The 18117-nt window shown below is 47.8% G+C and overlaps 1 protein-coding gene across 1 annotated transcript in view; it reads left to right on the forward strand.

The window, feature by feature from the left end:
- Positions 1–11677, forward strand: part of THNSL1 (threonine synthase like 1) — a 61221-nt gene extending 49544 nt beyond the window's left edge. The window contains exon 2 of the mRNA XM_063921633.1: positions 8412–11677. Coding sequence (XP_063777703.1) covers positions 8516–10678 — 2163 coding nt within the window. The 5' untranslated portion in view covers positions 8412–8515 and the 3' untranslated portion in view covers positions 10679–11677. The remainder of the gene's footprint in view (positions 1–8411) is intronic.
- The last annotated feature ends 6440 nt before the right edge of the window (positions 11678–18117 follow it).

The raw sequence follows: 18117 nt of genomic DNA on the forward strand, positions 1-18117 counted from the left end.
GGGCTGCTTGGTTCCAGAGCCAACGCCATGGCAGTTTCGTCGCGACGAGCTCTGTGGACCCGCCAATGGTCGGGTGATGCCGACTCAAAGAAGCATATGGAGGTTTTACCTTACAAGGGTGAAGTTTTGTTTGGGGATGGTCTCGCGGACCTGGTTTCCACAGCTACCGCGGGTAAATCGACATTTTTGCCTTTTGTTCCCCCACAGCAAAAGAAAACTCCACAATATGAGATGCAGTCCTTTCGGTCGCATAAGTCCAGAAGAGGTCGGGGCTCCTCTTTCCTCGCCAGAGGTAAGGGTAGAGGTAAGTGAACACCTGCTTCGGCTAGTTCCCAGGAGCAGAAGTCCTCCCCGGCTTCTGCTAAATCCACCGCATGACGCTGGGGCTCCAGTGAGGGAGTCCGCGCCGGTGGGGGCACGTCTTCGACTCTTCAGCCAGGTCTGGGTTCTGTCAGACGTGGATCCTTGGGCATTGGAAATTGTATCCCAAGGTTACAAACTGGAGTTCGAAGAGGTGCCCCCTCGCCGATTTTTCAAGTCGGTCTTGCCAGCCTCTTCCCCGGAGAGGGAAGTAGAATTAGATGCAATTCAAAAGCTGTGTCAACAGCAAGTTATTGTCAAGTTTCCCCTGGTCCAACAGGGAAAAGGGTACTATTCAACCCTGTTCATGGTCCCGAAGCCGGATGGTTCGGTCAGACCCATTTTAAATCTAAAATCCCTAAACCTGTACTTGAAAAAGTTCAAATTCAAGATGGAACTCACTCCGGGCTGTGATATCCAGTCTGGAAGGAGGGGATTTTATGGTGTCGCTGGATGTGAAGGATGCCTACCTTCATGTCCCAATATTTCCTCCTCATCAGAAGTACCTGAGGTTCGCGGTACAGGACTGTCATTACCAGTTTCAGACGTTGCCATTTGGGCTTTCCACGGCCCCGAGGATTTTCACCAAACTGATGGCGGAAATGATGGTGCTCCTGCGCAGGCAGGGAGTCACAATTATCCCGTACTTGGACGATCGCCTGATAAAGGCGAGATCGAGAGATCAATTGCTGAAAAGCGTGTCGCTCTCCCTGAGAGTGTTACAACAACACGGTTGGATTCTCAATCTGCCAAAGTCACAGTTGACTCCAACGACTCGACTATTATTCCTAGGCATGATTCTGGACACGGAACAGAAGAGGGTTTTTCTACCAATGGAAAAAGCCCAGGATCTCCAGAACATGGTCAGGGACCTGCTAAAACCAAAAAGAGTGTCTGTTCATCAATGCACTCGAGTTCTGGGAAAAATGGTGGCAGCCTACGAGGCCATCCCCTTCGGCAGGTTCCATGCGAGGACGTTTCAGTGGGACCTTCTGGACAAGTGGTCAGGGTCCCATCTGCAACTACATCAAAAGATAAGCCTGTCCCCCAGGGCCAGGGTGTCTCTCTTGTGGTGGCTGCAGAGTGCTCACCTTCTAGAGGGTCGCAGATTCGCATTCAAGACTGGGTTCTGGTGATCACGGACGCGAGCCTCCGAGGATGGGGAGCAGTCACAAAAGGAAAAAGTTTTCAGGGTCTATGGTCAAGCCAGGAGGCTTGTCTACACATCAACGTGCTGGAATTGAGGGCCATATACAACGGCCTACGACAAGCGGAGTATCTTCTTCGCGACCTACCAATTCTGATTCAATCATGTAAACTGCCAAGGCGGGACAAGGAGCAGAGTGGCAATGGCGGAAGCCACCAGAATTCTGCGCTGGGCGGAAAATCATGTAAGCGTTCTGTCAGCAGTCTTCATACCAGGAGTGGACAACTGGGAAGCAGACTTCCTCAGCAGACACGATCTCCATCCAGGAGAGTAGGGACTTCATCAAGAGGTCTTTGCAGAGATAACAAGTCTTTGGGGACTTCCTCAAATAGACATGATGGTGTCACGCCTCAACAAAAAGCTTCGGAGGTATTGTGCCAGGTCAAGGGACCCTCAGGCAGTAGCGGTAGACGCCCTAGTGACACCATGGGTGTTTCAGTCGGTCTATGTGTTCCCTCCTCTGCCTCTCATCTCAAAAGTGCTGAGAATCATAAGACGAAAAAGAGTACAGACAAAACTCATTGTTCCAGATTGGCCTCGAAGGGCCTGGTATTCGGATCTTCAGGAGATGCTCACAGAAGATCCGTGGCCTCTTCCTCTCAGGGAAGACCTGTTGCAGCAGGGGCCTTGCATGTTCCAAGACTTACCGCGGTTGCGTTTGATGGCATGGCGGTTGAACACTGAATCCTAGCTGAGAAAGGTATTCCGGAGGAAGTTATCCCTACTCTGATAAAGGCTAGGAAGGAGGTAATGGCGAAGCATTATCACCGTATCTGGAGGAAGTATGTATCTTGGTGTGAAACCAAGAATGCTCCTACGGAAGATTTCCATCTGGGCCGTTTTCTCCACTTCCTACAGACAGGAGTGGATATGGGCTTAAAGTTAGGCTCCATTAAGGTACAGATTTCGGCCCTATCTATATTCTTTCAGAAGGAATTGGCTTCTCTCCCAGAAGTCCAGACTTTTGTAAAGGGAGTGCTGCACATCCAGCCTCCTTTTGTGCCACCAGTGGCACCATGGGACCTTAACGTGGTGTTACAGTTCCTTAAATCACACTGGTTTGAACTCCTTCAAACGGTTGAATTAAAATTTCTCACCTGGAAGCTGGTCATGTTATTAGCCTTGGCATCTGCAAGGCGGGTGTCAGAGTTGGCGGCCTTGTCTCACAAGAGCCCCTACTTGATTTTTCATGTGGATAGAGCGGAATTGAGGACTCGTCCTCAATTTGTGCCTAAGGTGGTTTCTTCATTTCATATGAACCAACCTATTGTGGTAACTGTGGCTACGAGTGACTTGGAGGACTCCAAGTCCCTGGATGTAGTCAGGGCCTTAAAAATCTATGTAGCCAGGACGGCTAGGGTTATGAAAACAGAGGCTCTGTTTGTCCTGTATGCAGCCAACAAGGTTGGCGCGCCTGCTTCTAAGCAGACTATTGCTCGCTGGATCTGTCACACGATTCAGCAGGCTCATTTTACGGCTGGTTTGCCGTTACCAAATTCGGTAAAGGCCCATTCCACTAGGAAGGTGGGCTCTTCTTGGGCGGCTGCCCGAGGCGTCTCGGCATTACAGTAGCCGACCAGCTACTTGGTCGGGTTCAAACACTTTTGCAAAATTCTACAAGTTTGATACCCTGGCTGATGAGGACCTCGCGTTTGCTCAATCGGTGCTGCAGAGTCATCCGCACTCTCCCGTCCGGTTTGGAGCTTTGGTATAAACCCCATGGTCCTTACGGAGTCCCCAGCATCCTCTAGGACGTAAGAGAAAATAAGATTTTAAATCTACCGGTAAATCTTTTTCTCCTAGTCCGTAGAGGATGCTGGGCGTCCGTCCCAGTGCGGACTAATCTGCAAGACTTGTATATAGTTGTTGCTTACATAAGGGTTATGTTACAGTTGAGATCGGTCGTTGACTGATGCTGTTTTTGTTCATACTGTTAACTGGTTGCGTATATTCCAGGTTATACGGTGTGGTTGGTGTGGGCATCTTGCCCTTAGATTACAAAATCCTTTCCTCATATTGTCCATCTCCTCTGGGCACAGTTTCTCTAACTGAGGTCTGGAGGAGGGGCATAGAGGGAGGAGCCAGTGCACACCCATACTAAAAGTTCTTTGTAGTGCCCACGTCTCCTGCGGAGCCCGTCTATACCCCATGGTCCTTACGGAGTCCCCAGCATCCTCTACGGACTAGGAGAAAAAGATTTACCGGTAGGTTTAAAATCTTATTTTTACAAATCACATGGCCAGTTTGTAGTCTGGAGTAAAATTCAGGATAGAGATCTCTGCAGAAATGTAGAAGTGACCTTGCTAACAGGGGCACACACTACATTTCCTATTATGCATGTAGTCTATAGATCAACCTTGTCAAGCTACTGGGAAGCCACCGCAAACGACCCTGGGCCAGATGTGTGAAAGTGCGTTGTGGTTCCCGCTGACCACAGCGCACCTTAAGGCAGCATTTTGCGCTGCACCCATATGTATGAGCGGCGTGTTAACGCCGTATGCCCTGGCCGCCGCGCGCCACCGCCACTTACCGCTTCCCCGCAGTACTGGACAGGAGACGAAGAGCAGAGGCAATGTATGATTGCCTCTGCTGTCCCTTTTCGCCCTCCCAGGCAGGCGATGTGGTCAAAATGTGCAGTGGCTTTGTTTTTTTTTGTTTTTTTTAATAAACTTTATTTAACGTGGACATTCTTCTGGTCCACACAGCTCTACTGCGCATGCATCGGGGGCCTCCGGCGGTGCACACAGGAAGAAGGGCGCATGCGCACAGATTGCGGCGCCGAGCCGATGTGGAAGCTGCGCTACCGCAGGACAGGTAGGATAACGCACTCACACATCGGTGGGGGCCTTGATCATACATTGTGGCGGCGGCTGCGGGCGTATCACCACGATAATGTGGTGATACGCCCCTGGACACATAACGTCCCCTATTACATAGATGGTTAGCCTGCTACGTCCACAATCGCTAGAAAGAGGCATCAGTGACCCCCTTTTGCGGCCCGGATGCAGCACCAGTTACTCGCTACTGTGCTACAGCATTATATACAAAGCAATTTTCTATTTAACTATTATTAGCTGTTATGTGTAAAACACTAATTTATAAGGCTGTTTATTGAGGGATTATGCAATAAAATCTACAATATAAAATCTAATTTGTAAACAGAATTGCAGCAACACAGATTGTTTTTTGCACTGTGTTTTCCATTGAGAGAAAGTGCCTCTGGTAGAATAAAAGCAAGTCCTTTCTCTCTGTACACAGGGACGGATCTAGATTTTTCTTTAGGGGGGGCGGTTTACTGTTTAATCTTGACTCCTCCCTCTACAGTCCCAACTCCTCCCATCTGCATTCCTAACTCCTCCTCTCTCAATTCTGACTCAACTTTTTGAGTGAGACTGAGATAGAGCTTTGCGATTGTTCTATGTACAATCATGTGACTGTGATATGGGGTAATTGTATTTATTAGCCCTAGTACCCACACACCAGCAAGTGAGGGGCAAATGCTCTGTAACCCTTGCTCTCCTGGCTCCTCTGTGCTGCTGTGGTATAGGCTGCAGCACATCATTCTGCCTCAGGCTCTCCCAGGAGAGCTCTCTTCTGCTCAAAAATGGGCGTGGCTATGACTGTTAGGGGGGGGGGGTCGCCCTCTTTCCCCCCCCCCCCCCCTAGATCCGGCCCTGTCTGTACACGCACATTCGTTTTGGATTATGCTGGGCACATTTCCAGGTATCCATGACCTCATAGTGCTGGCAATTACGGTCTCAAAAAAGTATTTTAACCTCTGTTCCCGTCTGTCAGATACTGCAGAATGAATATCCCTGGTGACCGTCAATTTGTAATCTGTGGCAAATATTCACGTAGTTGGCGTGTTCATATGTAAATGAGTTTATTTTTTTTTTTAACACTCTGCATACTTGATTACATATATCTTAGGCTGGGTACATATCAAAACAATGTGTTTCCCGGCTGACTGCACCACCGTTCTAACGATATATTGCGCCTGCATTTAGTCGCGTCCCTTTTGGCGTGAAGATTGCCCAACAAAACAACCCTTGGGAGTGCACTACTGGGGGTACACACTAGACACTATGGCCAATATATAGTTCCGATGCAGGTCGGAACGATTTATTGTCTAATGTTTACCCAGCCATCTGGTGCATACACACTTGTGGAGAAAATGAGCGGTGTCGCTCATTTTCACTCTTCCTGAGTGACGTCGCAAGTGTGTATGCTGCTGCTGGCCTGGGATGCACGGGTCATTATCGACCCTCACTGTCGGCCGTGCAGGCAGCTCTATTTGGACTGTCGTCCAAGAGATGCCAGCCCGGCCACTGCGTGACGTCACTGAGCGATATGAACGTCATATCGCTCAGTGTATATGCACTGCCGACGGGATACGGTCATTAGGTTGACAACACTTAGATTGAGTCGTTAGGTCGACCACTATTGGTTGACAGGGTCATTAGGTCGACATTGAAAAGGTCGACATGCAAAAGGTCGACATGCGTTTTAACTTCTTCTTTTTTTTAACTTTTTCATACTTTACGATCCACGTGGACTACGATTTGGAATAGTAATCTGCGAGCCATGTGAGGGGACACGGTGCACTAATTGGTGTTCCCCATCACTTCATGAAGAAAATTACACCAAAAAAGGTTAAAAAAAAACCTCATGTCGACCTTTTTTCACGTCGACATAATGACCATGTTGACCTAATGCATGTCGACCAATAGTGGTCAACCTAATGACTGTCGACCTAAGTGTGGTCGACCTAACAACCTATACCCCTGCCGACGACCGCCCGGCCCGGAAGGGGGAAACACTGGGCTATGTCGCTCATAGAGCATGTCGCCTAGTGTGTACCCACCTTTAGTCTTCAGGTTGATTATTGGCAGATATAAATGTATAATGTGTACTGTCTGGGATATTTGACCAATCATATGCTAATTTACACTTTCTAAACTGCCCTAAAAACAAAGATAGAGTAGATTGCTATGGGCAACACTTTCTGTATGTCGCTGTGTGTGTGGTCACACTCAGGCAGAATCCTGTAACTCACTTTCCAGTTTGGCCACAGACGAGACAATAAAATGATACAGCCTATCATATGGGGGCTGGCAGATGAAGCTTTCTAGTGTGTCCATTGCCTCCTGCCGTTTTGTGGCCACGAACGCAGCAGTACGGGGCTAATTTGCCTGTGTCCGTTCAGATATTGCTGTACGCTTGTATAATGCTACTAAGAAACCTGACTAAGCATTCTGCATGCATTACAATGGTGTTCTTGTTGCTTGTATGCTTCCCTGTAGGCATCCCGTGATTAATAGCTGTCATTTCCCTAGCACCAGTAAAACGTAATTGTCTGTTGTTGCTATGGATTAAATCACATTTACACCAATTGCACTTTGCGAGTTAGTATTTTAAGTGGTAAAAAATGCCTGATAATCGGGTTATTATGATTTTAATTATAAACACGTGAAAATTTTTTTATTAAAATTGAGTATTTTTATTGAAGTTTATTTTAGGAAAGTACAAAAAACAAACCTAAAAACAAAATCACAGCATATGAGCTACACACAAGGAAATGAGAATTTAATGAAGTGTACATCATATAACCAGGGGCGTCAGAATTTTTTCGGGGGGTGGCAAGATAAAATCTCAGTTTGGAGCCCCTAGTTTCCGGGCACCTTAGACAGGTCACTTGTGATGCTTGGCTTGTGACAAGTCCTTAAGGAGTCCTGGGGGTGGAGCCACTGAAGTGGAGAGGGCGGGGCTACTAGAGATGAAGAGGTGTCAATATGGAGGAGGCCAGGAGTCTGACAGCTGGAGATGGAGGGAGGCAGTATGAAGTGGGGGGGGGGAAGTGTCCGGCAGTAGTACCATGTATGCAGGGCGACACTCACCTGTCTTCCAATAAAGAATTCAGGTGACAGAATGTGTCTACTTTTCCATTTCACCGTGACTTTTATTAAGTACAAGTGTGTGCCACCCGTGGTAACCCTAAATGGTGAATGCACTGCAACCCAGTACATTGACTGACATCTCTCAAATGTTGGGGTGGAGGGGTGACACTCCCTTGCCCCCCCCCCCCAGTTCCAACACCAATACAAGCATCTAGAAATGTTCATGTGTATATAATATGTATAAATCATCTGCGTTGTAGTCGCATATCTTGCTAGCAGGCATGCTGACCTGATACTGTTGCTTACAAGGCTGAAAGACTAGGGGCCTAATTCAGATCAGTTTCACAGACATACGGGGGGACGCCCAGCACAGGGCTAGTCCGCCCTGCATGTCTGGCCTTTCCCCCGCCACACAGGTACAAAAACATTGCACAGTGGTGATGCTATTGTACCTGAAGAGTAGCTCCCTACCAGTGCAACTTCTGTGCGCTGGCAGGGAGCTACTCGTCACTTTCTGGGTCGCAGTGGCTGCGTGTGGCGTCACGCAGCCACTGCAAGCCCCCCCCTTCCCGCATGGTCCGGGCACGCCTGTGTTGCCCGGACTGCACCCCCAAAACAGCAGGCAAACGCCGCCGGGCCGCCCCCTCCAGCCCAGCGACCGCCTCTGCCTGTCAATCAGGCAGAGGCGATCGCAGGGCTGAGATGGCCATCGGCTCTCTGGCATGCACATGCGCACTGTGGCACATGCGCAGTTCAGACCTGATCGTCCACTGTGCGACAACGCACAGCAGCGATCAGGTCTGAATTAGGCCCTAGGTCGTTTGCCCTATTAGAAGGAAGAACATACAAAATGGAAATTATTTTTTTTTACTAAAATCCATACCAGTCTGTCTGAAGTTTATTACATATGTGCTTATTAGTGTTAAAATTTCTTTTTTCTTTTTCAGTAAGCTCTGCAATGGAACCATCAAGTTAAATATATACAGAAAGTAATGTCCATTAGAAAAAATAAATAAGTATCGGACTCTGCATTCTACATTCCGCAATTAAAATGTTTAGGTTGCTATTTTTGAAATCCTTGGCTCATTCCAAGCTACGGAAGTCATGGCTGTCAACTCTGAGCTCTCTTGTTGGCGAGAAGAATCTCATACTGATGGGGCCTCCGGGTTCCGGGAAGACCTCTGTTGGTAGAGTACTTGGTCAGAAGTTGGGTTGCCCGGTAATCGATGTGGATGATGATGTCCTTGAAAAAAGCTGGGACATGAGTGTCTCTGATAAGTTGCAGGAAGTTGGTGATGAACAGTTTGTAGAGGAGGAAGGAAAAGCTCTTTCAAAGTTCTCTGCATCTGGAAGTGTCATTTCCCTGACTGGGTCCAATCCTCTGCACGCTGGCAGCATGGAACACACAAAGAAAAATGGAATAGTTGTTTATCTTGATGTCCATTTACAGGATATACTAGAGAGGCTTGAGAGAATGAAAGTGAATCGCATTGTTGGTCAAAGGTCCGGAATTTCAATTGGTGACATACTTCAGAAGAGGAAGCAGTTCTATAAAAAGTGGTATGACGTGCGTGTGTTTTGTCAGACAGGGGATTGCATAGAAGTCATGGCTGACAACGTCATTGATGCAGTGAAAAGATATCAGAATGGACAGTGTGAGACCTTTGTGTCTACACGATCTCATGGCTCTGAAAGACAGACAATCAAAAGTCAGCCAAAGTTCTTCAGTGATGTGCTTATAGAAGGCCTCGCCGCTGATGGAGGGCTCTATGTTCCAAAAAACGGCTTACCAAAGCTCACCCCTGGTGAATGGGGCAGACTAGTGCAATCATCTTATGCTGAAAGGGCGCAGATCATTTTGGAAAAATGTATACACCCATCGGATATCCCATCCGTAGTTTTAGGAGAAATTATTGAAAAAGCGTATGGTGATAATTTTGATTGCCGTAAGATTGCTCCAGTCAGACACTTGTCAGGCAATCAATTTGTCCTTGAACTTTTTCATGGGCCAACAGCTTCCTTCAAGGACTTGGCATTACAGTTCATGCCTCATATGTTTGCCTATTGTATTCCAAAAGTTTGTAACTACCTAGTCTTAGTAGCAACTTCTGGAGACACAGGAAGCGCCGTCCTCGATGGGTTCAGTCGCCTCAGTGACCTTGACAAGCGCAGAATTGCTGTGTTTTGCCTGTACCCTGAAAATGGAATAAGCGAAGTGCAAAAATCCCAAATGATTGCCTGCCAGGGAGACAACGGATTGGCGATGGGAGTCCAGTCTGATTTTGATTTTTGTCAGAATTCTATAAAAGAAATGTTTACCAATCCGGAGTACACTGGCTATCTCACAGCTGAATATGGCACATCTCTAACTACGGCTAACTCCATCAACTGGGGTAGACTGCTTCCTCAGATTGTCTACCATGCATCTGCCTATCTTGACCTGGTTAGCCAAGGTGTTATAACATTTGGGAGCCCAGTCGATGTATGTATTCCCACAGGAAACTTTGGAAATATACTGGCTGCACTTTACGCAAAACAAATGGGAATTCCAATGCGAAAATTCATTTGTGCATCCAATCAAAACAACGTTTTGACTGATTTTATAAATACTGGACTGTATGATCTCAGGGGCCGAACATTGCTGCAGTCCTACTCTCCAGCCATTGATATCCTTAAATCGTCCAATTTAGAACGATATTTACATCTCCTAACAAACAGAGATGGTCGCCTCGTTAGTGAACTTCAGAGCCAGCTGCTGAGCCATGGTCATTTTCAGTTGCCGGATAATTTATTCCGCCGTTTGCGGCAGGACTTTGTTGGCGATTGGTGCTCGGAGACAGACTGCTTGTCGACCATCCGCTCTGTTTATGATAAAACAGGATACATTCTGGACACGCACACAGCTGTTGCCAAAGTAGTTGCAGATCGAATGCAGGACCGTACATGTCCAGTTATCATTTCATCCACAGCTCATTATTCCAAGTTTGCACCTGTTATTTTACAAGCTTTGAGGATTGAAGAAATGAAGCAAAGTCCTCTAAGTCAGCTGCATGTGTTAAATTCCTTCCACCCTTTGCCTCCTGCTCACAGATCTATGATAGCGATGCTTAAAGGGCAGCAAACTCACAAGAGCCATGTTTGCGAGGCCGATCCAAGCCATATTATGCAAAATGTTGACTGCTACCTACAAAATGTATTTTTGAAAGTCCATTAAAGGGTTTGCCAGCTCAGTTCTTTTAAAGTTTTTTCTTTAAAAAGTTAGATGATTTATAAGGGAGAAATAAACGTATTTCCACATCGTTACTGCACTAAGCATAGCCAAACTACCTCTCTGAGTGGAAGAAGTTCTGAATATTACGCTAATGTAGATCAGCCACGATATGGTTGTAAGTTGTTCACATTTAACAAATTTTATGCAAGTGGTGGTTTCACGTGGCGTAAATGGGCATTTTAATCTAACACTGAATCATCGCCTTAATGTATTTTTCTATATGATAAATTAGTTTTACTTAAGACTGTTTTTTTGGGTTTGTTTTTATTTTATTTTAATGCCACTTATAGGGGCAAGGAAATTATCTCAAAACAATATTATCCCTGCTTTGGCAACACATATGCAGGTTCCTTAGTGCAATTCCGTGGCATGATGTGTCATGTGACTTGCACTGCCAAGGACTTTAAATTAATTTCAGTTTTGCAAACTGCGGAAACTGTAATGGCAGAGATGGTTAAAAAAAGATATAGGGGGTCAATATGTTATATTAGCCAAGTTGTGACATAAGCAGTGTGACACCTACAGCTTGGCGTGATATCTGGGGAAATGATGGAGCACAGCTGAGGGGTGTAGTCGGTGAAGAGGAGACTGAGGAAAACTGCAGTAAATTGAAAACTGTGCTGAGAATAGATACTTGAACAAAGAACTGTTCCCTAGATGCAGGAGCTGAGACAGATGGCTAATCCAGAGCAGGTAGTCAATTGCCATGGCAAATATGGTAGTGCTTAGAAATCAGATATAGGCCCTCTGGGTGGAGTCCACAATCATTAACTCTTTCCTGGCTGTAGGAACACGTTGTGAGTTGTAGGTAAATGTGTCATGAAATTACCAATGAGCTGGACGAAGTTCCCTTTTGGTATTGTTAAGTTGCTATGATTGTGGTCTTTGAAATAAACTATTGTCATAGACTTAAGTTGTATTAAAGTTAAACATTATATCATACTCTGTTTCATTGATTTCTAGCAATGGCTAATTATTATTTTTATTTTTCTCTGACGTCCTAGTGGATGCTGGGAACTCCGTAAGGACCATGGGGAATAGACGGGCTCCGCAGGAGACTGGGCACTCTAAAGAAAAGATTAGGTACTATCTGGTGTGCACTGGCTCCTCCCTCTAAGCCCCTCCTCCAGACCTCAGTTAGAATCTGTGCCCGGCCAGAGCTGGGTGCTCCTAGTGGGCTCTCCTGAGCTTACTAGTAAAGAAAGTATTTATTAGGTTTTTTATTTTCAGTGAGCTTCTGCTGGCAACAGACTCACTGCTACGTGGGACTAAGGGGAGAGAAGCAAACCTACCTGCGTGCAGCTAGCTTGTGCTTCTTAGGCTACTGGACACCATTAGCTCCAGAGGGTTCGAACACAGGCACCTGTCCTCGATCGTCCGTTCCCGGAGCCGCGCCTCCGTCCCCCTCGCAGAGCCAGAAGAACAGAAGCTTGAAGACGACGAAATCGGCGGCAGAAGACTCCTGTCTTCATTTAAGGTAGAGCACAGCACCGCAGCTGTGCGCCATTGCTCCCAGCACACTTACACACTCCGGTCACTGTAGGGTGCAGGGCGCTGGGGGGGGCGCCCTGGGCAGCAATTGAAGTACCTTTTGGCAATAAAAATACATATATACAGTCTGGCACTGTATATATGTAAAAAACCCCGCCATTTTTTTACACAGAAAGCGGGACAGAAGCCCGCCACTGAGGGGGCGGGGCCTTCTTCCTCAGCACACCAGCGCCATTTTCTCTTCACAGCTCCGCTGGAAGCAGCTCCCCAGGCTCTCCCCTGCAGTATCCAGGTACAAGAAGGATAAAAAATAGAGGGGGGGCACATAAATTTAGGCGCAAATAAAACATATAAGGCAGCTATTGGGTAATCACTTATTATAAGTGAAAATCCCTGTGTTATATAGCGCTGTGGTGTGTGCTGGCATACTCTCTCTCTGTCTCCCCATAGGACTTTGTGGGGTCCTGTCCTCAGTCTGAGCATTCCCTGTTTGTGTGCGGTGTGTCAGTACGGCTGTGTCGACATGTTTGATGAGGAGGGTTACGTGGAGGCGGAGCAAGGGCAGATAAGTGTGGTGTCGCCCCCGTCGGGGCCAACACCTGATTGGATGGATATGTGGAAGGTCTTAAACGACAATGTAAGCTCCTTACATAAAAGGTTTGATGACGCTGCAGCCTTGGGACAGCCGGGGTCTCAGCCCGCGCCTGCCTAGGCGACTCAGAAACCGTCAGGGGCTCATAAACGCCCTCTATCTCAGATGGTTGACACAGATGTCGACACGGAGTCCGACTCGAGTGTCGACGATGATGAGGCACATTTACAGTCTAAAATGACCAAGGCCATCCGATACATGATTATTGCAATGAAAGATGTATTACACATTTCTGAGATTAGCCCTGTTAATACCAAGAGGGTTTATATGTTTGGGGAGAAAAAGCAGCCAGTGACTTTCCCCCCATCTGATGAATTAAATGAATTATGTGAAGAAGCGTGGAGTTCCCCTGATAAGAAACTAGTGATTTCTAAGAGGTTACTGATGGCGTACCCTTTCCTGTCAACGGACAGGTTACGTTGGGAAACATCCCCTAGGGTGGACAAGGCGCTGACACGCTTATCTAAAAAGGTGGCCCTGCCGTCTCAGGATACGGCCGCCCTAAAGGAGCCTGCGGATAGAAAGCAGGAAGCTATCCTGAAGTCAGTGTATACACACTCTGGTACTCTACTGAGACCTGCTATTGCTTCAGCCTAGATGTGTAGTGCTGTAGCAGCATGGACAGATAATCTGTCAGACAACATAGATTCCCTCGACAGGGATACTGTTTTGCTAACCCTGGGCCATATAAAAGACGTCGTCTTATATATGCGGGATGCTCAGAGGGACATTTGCCTGCTGGGCTCTAGAATTAATGCTATGTCCATTTCTGCCAGGAGGGTCTTATGGACTCGGCAATGGACAGGAGATACTGATTCTAAAAAACACATGGAGGTTTTGCCTTATAAGGGTGAGCAATTGTTTGGGGACGGTCTATCGGACCTCGTGTCCACAGCGACAGCTGGAAAGTCGACTTTCTTGCCTCAGGTTTCCTCACAGCCTAAGAAAGCACCGTATTATCAAATGCAGTCCTTTCGTTCTCAGAAAGGCAAGAGGGTCAGGGGCGCATCCTTTCTTGCCAGAGGCAGGGATAGAGGTAAGAAGCTGCACCATGCAGCCAGTTCCCAGCAACAAAAGTCCTCCCCTGCTTCCACTAAGTCCACCGCATGACGTTGGGGCTCCACAGGCGGAGCCAGGTGCGGTGGGGGTGCGTCTCCGAAACTTCAGCAACCAGTGGGTTCGCTCACAGGTGGATCTCTGGGCTGTACAAATTGTATCTCAGGGATACAAGCTGGAATTCGAAGCGACTCCCCCCCGCCGTTACCTCAAATCAGCCTTGCCAGCTTCCCCCATGGAAAGGGAGGTAGTACTGGCGGCAAGTCACAAGCTGTACCTCCAGCAAGTGATTATCAGGGTCCCTCTCCTTCAACAGGGAAGGGGTTACTATTCCACAATGTTTGTGGTACCGAAACCGGACGGTTCGGTGAGACCCATTCTGAATTTAAAATCCTTGAACACTTATATAAAGAAATTCAAGTTCAAAATGGAATCGCTCAGAGCGGTTATTGCAAGCCTGGAAGAGGGGGATTTTATGGTGTCGCTGGACATCAAGGATGCTTACTTGCATGTCCCCATTTACCCACTTCACCAGGAGTACCTCAGGTTTGTGGTACAGGGCTGTCATTACCAGTTCCAGACGTTGCCGTTTGGCCTGTCCACGGCACCGAGGATATTTACCAAGGTAATGGCCGAAATGATGATACTCCTTCGGAAGAAGGGAGTTATAGTTATCCCGTACTTGGACGATCTCCTCATAAAGGCGAGGTCCAGAGAGCAGTTGTTGATCAGCGTAGCACTCTCTCAGGAAGTGTTGCAACAGCACGGCTGGATTCTGAATGTTCCAAAGTCGCAGCTGATTCCTACGACGCGTCTGCTTTTCCTGGGCATGATTCTGGACACAGAACAGAAGAAGGTGTTTCTCCCGGTGGAGAAGGCCCAGGAATTAGCACCTCTGGTCAGGAACCTCCTGAAACCAAAACAGGTATCGGTGCATCACTGCACGCGAGTCCTGGGAAAGATGGTGGCTTCATACGAAGCCATTCCCTTCGGCAGGTTCCATGCAAGGATCTTTCAGTGGGATCCTGTTGGACAAGTGGTCCGGATCGCATCTTCAGATGCATCGGCTGATCACCCTGTCCCCAAGGGCCTGGGTGTCTCTTCTGTGGTGGCTGCAGAGTGCTCACCTTCTCGAGGGCCGCAGGTTCGGCATACAGGACTGGGTCCTAGTGACCACGGATGAAAGCCTCCGAGGATGGGGGGCAGTCACTCAGGGAAGAAACTTCCAAGGGCTGTGGTCAAGTCTGGAGACTTCTCTACACATAAATATACTGGAACTAAGGGCCATTTACAATGCCCTGAGTCAAGCAGAGCCCCTGCTTCGAAACCGGCCAGTGCTGCTTCAGTCAGACAACATCATGGCGGTCGCCCATGTAAACCGCCAGGGCGGCACAAGAAGCAGGATGGCAATGGCGGAAGCCACAAAGATTCTTCGGTGGGCGGAGAATCACGTGCAAGCACTGTCAGCAGTGTTCATTCCGGGAGTGGACAACTGGGAAGCAGACTTCCTCAGCAGACACGACCTCCACCCGGGAGAGTGGGGACTTCATCAAGAAGTCTTCACACAGATTGCAAAGTGATGGGAACTGCCACAGGTGGACATGATGGCGTCCCGCCTCAACAAAAAGCTAAAAAGATAAAGTGTTTCCTTCTCTTCCTCTCATACCCAAGGTACTGAGAATAGTAAGAAAGAGAGGAAAAAGAACAATACTCATTGTTCCGGATTGGCCAAGAAGGACTTGATACCCGGAACTGCAAGAAATGCGCACAGAGGACCCATGGCCTCTGCCTCTCAGACAGGACCTGCTGCAACAAGGGCCCTGTCTGTTCCAAGACTTACCGCGGCTGCGTTTGACGGCATGGCGGTTGAACGCCGGATCCTAGCGGAAAAAGGCATTCCGGATGAAGTTATTCCTACGCTGATAAAGGCTAGGAAGGACGTGACAGCAAAGCATTATCACCGTATATGGCGAAAATATGTTGCTTGGTGTGAGGCCAGGAAGGCCCCAACAGAGGAATTCCAGCTGGGTCGATTTCTGCACTTCCTACAGTCAGGGGTGACTATGGGCCTAAAATTGGGGTCCATAAAGGTCCAGATTTCGGCCCTATCCATTTTCTTTCAAAAAGAACTGGCTTCACTGCCTGAGGTTCAGACGTTTGTTAAGGGAGTGCTGCATATTCAGCCCCCTTTTGTGCCACCAGTGGCACCCTGGGATCTTAACGTTGTGTTGGATTTCCTGAAATCCCACTGGTTTGAGCCACTTAAGACCGTGGAACTTCAGTATCTCACGTGGAAAGTGGTCATGCTGTTGGCCTTAGCATCGGCTAGGCGTGTGTCGGAATTGGCGGCTTTGTCATGTAAAAGCCCATATCTGATCTTCCATATGGACAGGGCAGAATTGAGGACTCGTCCCCAATTTCTCCCAAAGGTGGTATCATCGTTTCATTTGAACCAACCTATTGTGGTGCCTGCGGCTACTCGGGACTTGGAGGACTCCAAGTTGCTGGACGTAGTCAGGGCTTTGAAAATATATGTTTCCAGAACGGCTGGAGTCAGGAAGACTGACTCGCTGTTTATCCTGCATGCACCCAACAAGCTGGGTGCTCCTGCTTCAAAGCAAACTATTGCTCGCTGGATCTGTAGCACGATTCAGCTGGCTCATTCTGCGGCTGGATTGCCGCATCCAAAATCAGTAAAAGCCCATTCCACAAGGAAGGTGGGCTCTTCTTGGGCGTCTGCCCGAGGGGTCTCGGCTTTACAGCTTTGCTGAGCGGCTACTTGGTCGGGTTCAAACACCTTTGCAAAGTTCTACAAGTTTGATACCCTGGCTGAGGAGGACCTTGTGTTTGCTCATTCGGTGCTGCAGAGTCAGCCGCACTCTCCCGCCCGTTTGGGAGCTTTGGTATAATGCCCATGGTCCTTACGGAGTTCCCAGCATCCACTAGGACGTCAGAGAAAATAAGAATTTACTCACCGGTAATTCTATTTCTCGTAGTCCGTAGTGGATGCTGGGCGCCCGTCCCAAGTGCGGACTTTCTGCAATACGTGTATATAGTTATTGCTTAAATAAAGGTTATTGTTATGAGCCATCCGTTGAGTGAGGCTCAGTTGTTGTTCATACTGTTAACTGGGTAAGGTTATCACAAGTTGTACGGTGTGATTGGTGTGGCTGGTATGAGTCTTACCCTGGATTCCAAAAATCCTTTCCTTGTAATGTCAGCTCTTCCGGGCACAGTTTCCCTAACTGAGGTCTGGAGGAGGGGCATAGAGGGAGGAGCCAGTGCACACCGGATAGTACCTAATCTTTTCTTTAGAGTGCCCAGTCTCCTGCGGAGCCCGTCTATTCCCCATGGTCCTTACGGAGTTCCCAGCATCCACTACGGACTACGAGAAATAGAATTACCGGTGAATAAATTCTTATTATTTATGTTTTTTGTGCAAAAGCTCCCGTACGCAGTGTGTGCAGTCTGTGGGCCTGCTCTAGCGTTGTACGCAAGTCAGCCGCATTGCTTGCACTGAAATAAATGCGGATCTTTGTATTCAGAGAAACTCATGCCACTTGTGAAAGTAGCTCTCATCACTATCAGCGCACATTTTGAAAATAGGGCAAATCTGCATATCTTCCAATTCCACGTCTGTGACCTTGCAACACATAGCATTCACCCATGTACATATATTCAGCTGCAAGTGAAGCTGCGCCTGTAGTTGCGGATGCTAAACTTGGACGCATTTGCAGTGAAAAAAAGCAAGATCTATTGCGTGCAACGCAGTCAGGCCTTGTGTGCAAGTCTAAATGTATAAAGACATTGGGGCTCCTATTGGCTAACCCTGACCACACACACACACACACACACACACACACACACACCCCCCCCCCCAACCCCAGCACTTACCGTCAGGATCCCTCTGTAAATATTCTGTCTGTCGGGATCCTGACTGCATCAAGGCAGTACAATTATATGGCGACCCAAATATTTTACCTACCTCCACCCACTTCTCACCCCTGGTATCACAGAGCTGTAGAAATGGAACCACACAGCTGCATCACAGTCCCGGTGTTTTTTTTTTTTTTTTCATTCTACTGTTCTAACATACAGAGGGGATTTTGTGCCTATTTCAGTATGGAACGCATCAGCGATATGTTCGCATACTGAAGTCCCTGCGCAGCATTCCCAGAAGCCA

The sequence above is a fragment of the Pseudophryne corroboree genome, chromosome 5 (assembly GCF_028390025.1).
Source record: "Pseudophryne corroboree isolate aPseCor3 chromosome 5, aPseCor3.hap2, whole genome shotgun sequence".
Classification (NCBI taxonomy): Eukaryota; Metazoa; Chordata; class Amphibia; order Anura; family Myobatrachidae; genus Pseudophryne; species Pseudophryne corroboree.